Source organism: Penicillium rubens, mitochondrion, assembly GCF_028828025.1.
Source record: "Penicillium rubens strain IBT 27055 utg000005c_segment0_segment0 mitochondrion, whole genome shotgun sequence".
NCBI lineage: Eukaryota > Fungi > Ascomycota > Eurotiomycetes > Eurotiales > Aspergillaceae > Penicillium > Penicillium rubens.
Window position 1 is genome coordinate 7,410 of NW_026890603.1, and position 8,054 is coordinate 15,463.

Sequence of the window (8,054 nt, forward strand, 5' to 3'; positions counted from 1 at the left end):
AAAAATATAAGGATATTAACAGAAACTAATATTATTATAAAATACTAAAAAGTAATAATAAAATAATAGCGAACAAGAATCCTATGTTAAGTTTTTATTTAGAATTATTAAAATTAAACAGAAACTGGCTTAATTATATCTTTAAATAATAACATTAAAATTAATAATTTTATAGTTATATATAAAACAATATAGATGTGATGTATGCATCAAAAATAAAATAGAGAGTTTGATGATGGCTCTAACTGAACACTGTCCAAGTACTTGACACATGCTAATCGAACGACTAATTAGTTTAATTATTATCTAATATTTAAATTAAGTAGTAGTGGTGTACAGGTGAGTAAAAGATAAATTGGCTACCTTAAAGTAAGGGAAAAAATCCCTTATAACCAAAGGTTAATATTACCGCTTTAAGATGATAATTTTTATCTCGGTGAGTAGTAGGAAAGGTAATGACTTTTCTAGCAATAAACCGTAGTCGTAACTGGAAAGTTGATCGACCACATTGGGTCTGAAAAAAACCCAATGCTTTTATGTACAGCAGTGAGGAATATTGGTCAATGGCCGAAAGGCTGAACCAGTAACTTGGAAGAATGTCTATGTAACTTGTATGGTTACATTCGCGATTAACTCGCATAAAATTCTAAATAGATTGTATATAATGACATAATCTATTTATAAGTCTTGACCAAACTACGTGCCAGCAGTCGCGGTAATACGTAGGAGGCTAGTGTTAGTTATCTTTATTGGGTTTAAAGGGTAAGTAGACGGTAAATTAAACTCTAAACGAGTACTTTTTTACTAGAGTTATATGAGAGAAGGAAGAATTTCTGGAGTAGAGATAAAATTTGATGATACCAGGAGGACTGTCAACGGCGAAGGCGTCCTTCTATGTAATAACTGACGTTGAGAGACGAAGGCTTGGGTAGCAAACAGGATTAGATACCCTAATAGTCCAAGCAGACAATGATGAATGTCATACATTAGATATAATTTTAATGTATAAACGAAAGTGTAAGCATTCCACCTCAAGAGTACTATGGCAACATATAAACTGAAATCATTAGACCGTTTCTAAAACCAGTAGTGAAGTATGTTATTTAATTCGATGATCCGCGAAAAACCTTACCACAGCTTGTATAGCATATTATAAAAAATTGTTACAAGCGCTGCATGGCTGTCTTTAGTTAATGTCGTGAGATTTGGTTAATTCCTTTAATTAACGAAAACCCTCACTTTATTTATTTATATAAAGTGGTTCGCTACTACATCGGACCAGATAATAGGGATTAAGACAAGTCATTATGGCCTTAATGCTGTGGGCTATAGACGTGCCACATACGCCTTTACAACGGGATGCGATATTGTGAAATGGAGCTAATCCCCAAAAAAGGAAATAATATGGATTGTAGTCTGTAACTCGACTACATGAAAAAGGAATTACTAGTAATCGTGAATCACCAACGTCACGGTGAATTTTATCTTAGTTAGGTACTAACCACTCGTCAGGCGCTGAAAAAAGAAGATGCAGTAAGTTTGATTTTTTCTGTGTAAAGTTATATATATTTATGATATATAAATATGCAGGATAGTTTTCGTATGCAAAACTTTGATTGGTGTTAAGTCGAAATAAGGTTCGTGTAATGGAAATTGCACGGGGAGTATAAAATTTAAAAAAAAAATAATAGTATATATATTATCAAATCAAATATAGGTATATAACAAATTGGTTCAAATCCAATAAAAGATTAAATATATATATGAAATAGGGAGGTCCCGTAAGTTGGTTCACGGGTTGAGCTGTAAACTCAATAGCTATAAGCTATCGAAGGTTCGATTCCTTTTCTCCCTAATTAGATCTTAATCTAATCCTATCTAAACATTTATTATTATTTGTATAATATGTTAATAGATTTAGTTTTTTTTATTATGAATAATATATTTTTATTAAATGATTCTATTACTAATGGATTTAGAATAGAATTTGTAGATATTATTTATTTAGTATCTATTTTATTAGGTATACTTACTATAAGTAGTAGAAATCCTGTAGTATCTGTTTTATTTTTAATAGGTTTATTTGTTAATGTTGCAGGTTTATTAATTTTAGTAGGATATAATTTTATAGGATTAGCTTATATATTAGTTTATGTAGGTGCTGTTTCTATTTTATTTTTATTTATTTTAATGTTAATAAATATTAGAGTTTCTGAATTATTTAATGATACTAATAATGATTTACCTTTAGCTAGTTTAACTATTATTCTTTTTTATTATATAATAGCACAGGTATTACCTATAAATTTCACAGAAAATAGTATTGTTTCTTATTTATCTAATTCATATTCTGATGTATATAATGTACAATTAGATAATGAATTATTTAATCTAGTTGATTTAAAACAACAAATTGGTTATGCAAGTAGTAAAGGTTGAGATAATTCATTAATAGAACCTACACATATTGCTAGTATAGGTAATATTATGTATACTAGTTATTCTATGTGATTAATTGTTACTTCTATTATTCTATTATTAGGTATGGTAGGTGCTATAGTTATCACAATAAAACAAAAATAGATAGATAAAGCTTAAACAATTAATTATAAAATTAAAATATGATATATAAATCAAAAAGTAATTTTCAAAATCATCCTTTTCATTTAGTATCTCCGTCACCTTGACCATTATTTACTAGTTTGTCATTATTTATATTAACAACAGCTACAGTTTTATTTATGCATGGATTCCAAGGATTCCAATATTTAGTAGCTTTAGCTGTATTTAACGTTATTTACGTTATGGCTTTATGATTTAGAGATGTAATTTCAGAAGGAACTTATTTAGGTAATCATACTAATGCTGTACAAAAAGGATTAAACTTAGGTGTAGGTTTATTTATTATATCTGAAGTTTTCTTCTTTTTAGCTATATTCTGAGCATTCTTTCATAGTGCAATATCACCTAGTGTTGAATTAGGTGCACAATGACCTCCATTAGGTATACAAGCTGTTAATCCATTTGAATTACCATTATTAAATACTATATTATTATTATCTTCAGGTGTGACAATTACATATGCTCACCATTCTTTAATACAAGGTAATAGAAAAGGTGCTTTATATGGTACAGTTGTAACAATTATATTAGCTGTAATATTTACTTTCTTCCAAGGTGTTGAATATTCAGTATCTTCTTTCACTATTTCTGATAGTGTTTATGGTTCATGTTTCTACTTTGGTACAGGTTTCCACGGTTTACACGTTATTATTGGAACAGCTTTCTTAGCTGTAGGATTATGACGTTTAGCTGCATACCATTTAACAGATCACCATCATCTTGGTTACGAATCAGGTATATTATACTGACATTTTGTAGACGTAGTATGATTATTCTTATATATTTCTGTATATTACTGAGGTTATTAGATATAAATATGTTTATAAATATATTTGCTTTAAATTTTAAAAATTTAAGGTCTATATAGATCTGTTATTTTTTAACATAAATTATATATTTATTATATTAAATAATAATTGTGAATTATATGCAAAGATGATTATTATAAATATTTATCTTTTAGAGACTTTAGTTTAATGGTAAAACATGTGACTTTTAATCATTATAATATGGGTTCAAATCCCATAGGTCTTAATAGATTATTATAATCTGAATTATAATTACGAAAATGACTATAAGTTAATGGTAGACTGCTTATTTACCATATAAGATGTGCTGATTCGAATTCAGCTAGTCATAATAAGTAAATAATTTTTATATACAAATTGTTATAATGGCTATAAGTTAACGGTAGACTGTTTACCTTCCAAGTAAAGTGTGCTGATTCGAATTCAGCTAGCCATATATATATATAAATAGGGTTAGTAACTTAATTGGTAAAGGGTTTTCTTGTCGAGAAAATAGATGCCGGATCGAAACCGGTCTAACTCGTATATATATATAAATTAAAGGAAAAGTTGCTATTGGTAGGGTAAGATATTTGCTAAATATTGTGTTTTGACACTTAGATGTTCGATTCATCTCTTTTCCGAAGAGCATAGTTTAATAGGTAAAACTGTAAGCTTCAACCTTATATTTCTTAGTTCAAATCTAAGTGCTCTTGAATATATTATAGGTTCTTTAACTTAACCGGTAAAGTGTATTCTTGATAAGGATATGTTCAGTGTTCGAGTCACTGAAGAATCAAAAAAAAAAAAGAGTTGGCTGAGTGGTTTAAGGCGGCTAGCTTGAGTCTAGCTAAAGGTATAAACTTTCATATGTTCGAATCATATACTCTCTGATACTTATAGTATAAAAAAAAATTAATTTAATAATATTATATATAATAATATGTTAACATGTTAAAATATATATAATACAAATTAAATTAATGTAAATACATTATAGGTTTTACAGGTTAGTGTCCGGTGGTTGGTCGCTTCATTTGGGTTGGAGATTGTTTATGTTCGAATCATAATAACCTGATAATTAATATAGGTATAATTATATATACCAATATAGATGATATGTATCATATACATCTTGAGAAATCAAGACAAGTATATAAAGAAACTATTATGGATGGTTAGCTATATATTTCAAGATATTGATCTAGAAAAATATAAACTAGAAATCATAGAGAAATCTAATTATAAGACAAAGTGAATTGAAATATCTTAGTAACTTTAGTAAAAGAAATCAAACGAGATTGTTATTTGGTGTCTTCTGAATAGCAAAAGCCTTAATAAATAATTACTAAAATTAATGATAGTAATTATTTATAGTAAATATATTAAATGATATATTTAAGTATAACGGAAAAAAATCTGTTGAAAAATAGGGGAACCTTCCTCTAAGGCTAAAAAAAATATATAAGCGATAGAGTAACAGTACCGTGAGGGAAATACCCTGAAATAGTAGTTTTATAAGCAGCTCAAGTTAAAATTTAAATAAATAATAAGAGCGTACCTTTTGCATAATGGGTCAGCAAGTTAATTTTAGATGCAAGTAACATCTCTTTTATAAGCATTTACACATTTAGAATATTATCATTTACAATAGATGATAACAATATAGATATGTAAATTTATTAATAAAATTAGGAGATAGATACGTAGATAAACCAATTATGAAAAAATGAATTAGTATCTAGAATTAGACCCGAAGGCTAGTGATCTTACCATGGTCAGGGTTATAAAAGCCCGAACGGGTTATCGTTGTAAAGATATCCGATGAACTGTGGTAAGTTAGTGAAAGACAAAACTGACTAGTATAGCTGGTTTTCCGCGAAACCTATGTAAGTAGGTAATTTAATTAACATCTTAGCAGGTACAGAACTGTGATCTCGGACAATATTTAATATATTTGTCAACATCGGGGGGTTGTAGTGACTTTACCGGAGAGTATTTGCACTCGGAAGGGCAAAGATGAATGTTAAATAATCGGACATAGTGCGATAAGGTTGTATGTCTAAAGGGAAACAGCCCAGAACAAGAGTTAAGGTTCCAAAATTATTGTTAAGTGAAATTAAGGATGTTTTTTTTTAAAACAATCAGGAAATAGGCTTAGAAGCGGCCATTTTTTGAAGACCTCGTAACAGAGCACTGATTAATAAATTAGGAAAAAACGCCGAAAATTTAACGGATCTAAATAATATACCGAAACCTTGTACACAAATAAAAATTAAAGCGTTATAGCTTAATATTTTGTGGGGTAGCGGAACATTGGATTAAACAAAATATTAATATTTTTCTTAAAATATTAAAGATCTAGCATCTGTTAAATCCAAGAGAGAATGCTGACATGAGTAACGAAAAAGGCTTTTAGCCTCGCCTGAAGCTTATGGTTTCATCTAAAATCGGTGTCTAAAAAAATTAATCAAAAGATAATTTTGATGACGTTTTGTATAAGATAATACCAAAACCTTTAATAAGTAATAAAGGTTCTGGAAAAGTTTATTTTATTATTTGAAGTGAAAAATATTTAATACTCATACTTATTGGTATAAAATTGTAAATTATAATATATAATACATACTTATTATTATATTGTGATTTACAAATATAATAGAATGAGTAAAATAAATATATTTTAACCAAATAATAGTCTTTATCTATAATTATAATAATATAATATAATAATTATTAATAATTAATTACCATTAGATTATTAATATGTATTTATAGGCTATATTTGAATTGTATATCAAGATTCTTATATAGATATATCTATATCTATTAAACGTTATTAGAAATAATATTATAATATATAGAAAAGATAACATTATACTGGAAAATAATAAATAACCGTACCTAGAAACTAACTCAAGTAAGCAAGTAGAGAATACAAAGGCGTTTGAGAGAACAATCATTAAGGAACTCGGCAAATTGACTCTGTACCTTTGGAATAAGGAGGACCATTATTATTAAATTTAACATATAATAAAGTATGTAATTAAATATGAAAAATTAAATTAATAATAAGAGGAATCATGAAATAATGTTGTACGACTGTTTAATAAAAACACAGCACTCTGCAAAGATAAAAAATCAAAGTATTGAGTGTGATGTCTGCCCAATGTCGGCTGGGTAACGGATCTACCTTGATTATTAACTGAGGTTTTGAAGGACACCCCGATTAATGGCGGCCTTACCTATGAGGGTCCTAAGGTAGCGAAATACCTTGGCCGTTAAATGCGGTCCTGCATGAATGATTTAACGATGCAACAGCTGTCTCGATGATTGTCTCAGTGAAATTGGAATAGCAGTGCAGATACTGTTTACCTCTAGATAGACGAGAAGACCCTATGCAGCTTTACTGTTACTAATTATAAGAGTGAAATTTTAGGATGATTTATAGTGTATAAGGTAGTTGTTGAGATAATAATGAAACACCTTTATTCGAATCCTTATATATACTCTTAATGATTAGAAGGCAGTTTATGCGGGGCACAGATCCCACAAAAAGTACCTGGGTATATCCAAAGTTCATATTGTAAACTTGTATATTTATATACAAATATTTTAATTTGTTCTAATTATTATTATAATTATACAGTTATTATTCGATTAAATTCCACAATTATTTTTTATTTTAAGTAAGATTTTAACTATGCGGTGAATAGATGTATTTTAAACTTTACTGGACTTTTAGTTCAAAGATTTAAAAGTTTATTTGTTATATTAATAAAGTATTTATCTTTATTAATATAATATTTATTAATACTTTAAAAGTTTAATGGCTAAATCTTGCTTTACTGTTTGACCTACAAGTCTATCAGTCGCGTAAGCGGGGCATATGATCACAAGATGCATTAAGGAAAGGTCTTGGATTATAGAAAAAGTTACGCTAGGGATTTATAACTGTGAGTCCTCCAATATTATAAAATATTGGTAATATATTGGGTAAATTTCAAAGACAACTTATATTAATTAAGTGTATTTGAAGCGAAACTTATTTTAGCATGTGTTTATCTTTAAGATAAATTAAAATAAGGACGTTCAACGACTAAAAGGTGAGTATAGCTAACAATAATCCTTTTTTAACGCCCAACATCTTTATTAATTAATTAAAAACACTATTTGTATAATAATTATTATTTTTTAATAATGTATTAGACTTGGTTTACCAAGCTTTAATATTATATAATTAATTCTATTAATTATATTAATATATATATATATATATATAAATATGTTAAATATTATAAAATCAAAATTAAATACTACATATAAAAAAAAAGGATTAAATGATTCTAGTATAGCTATTTATAATAGAGATATAATACCTGCTGTAAGAAATTGAAAAAGTAGTATATATGCTTATAATAAAAATGCTATTAATTTAATTCCTATTAAAAGTAAATATGTAATGAAATTAATTAAAGCATACTTTAATTTATATAATTTACAACTAGAATCTTTATTAAGAAAAAATAGATTACGTCGTAGATTTAGAAAAATATCTACAAATAGAATATTTATTAGTGATGGTGAATTTAAACATACTAATGATAAAGTTAATATAACATTATATGTTTATAATAAACAAAA

At 27.4% G+C, this 8,054-nt stretch overlaps 1 protein-coding gene across 1 annotated transcript, besides 2 other annotated features; it reads left to right on the forward strand. All coding sequences in view use genetic code 4, as the record gives it.

The window, feature by feature from the left end:
• Positions 1-1,527: 1,527 nt before the first annotated feature.
• Positions 1,528-1,532: a sequence feature (Short protein (N7525_011635, KAJ5817478.1) was converted to a misc_feature.).
• Positions 1,533-2,250: 718 nt separating this feature from the next.
• Positions 2,251-2,254: a sequence feature (Short protein (N7525_011635, KAJ5817478.1) was converted to a misc_feature.).
• A 367-nt stretch (positions 2,255-2,621) lies between these two features.
• Positions 2,622-3,431, forward strand: N7525_011636 (Cytochrome c oxidase subunit III; the record flags this gene model as incomplete). Its single annotated transcript has 1 exon — positions 2,622-3,431. One exon carries the CDS (start codon positions 2,622-2,624, stop codon positions 3,429-3,431), a length of 810 nt encoding a protein of 269 aa, XP_061067421.1.
• Between the last annotated feature and the right edge of the window lie 4,623 nt (positions 3,432-8,054).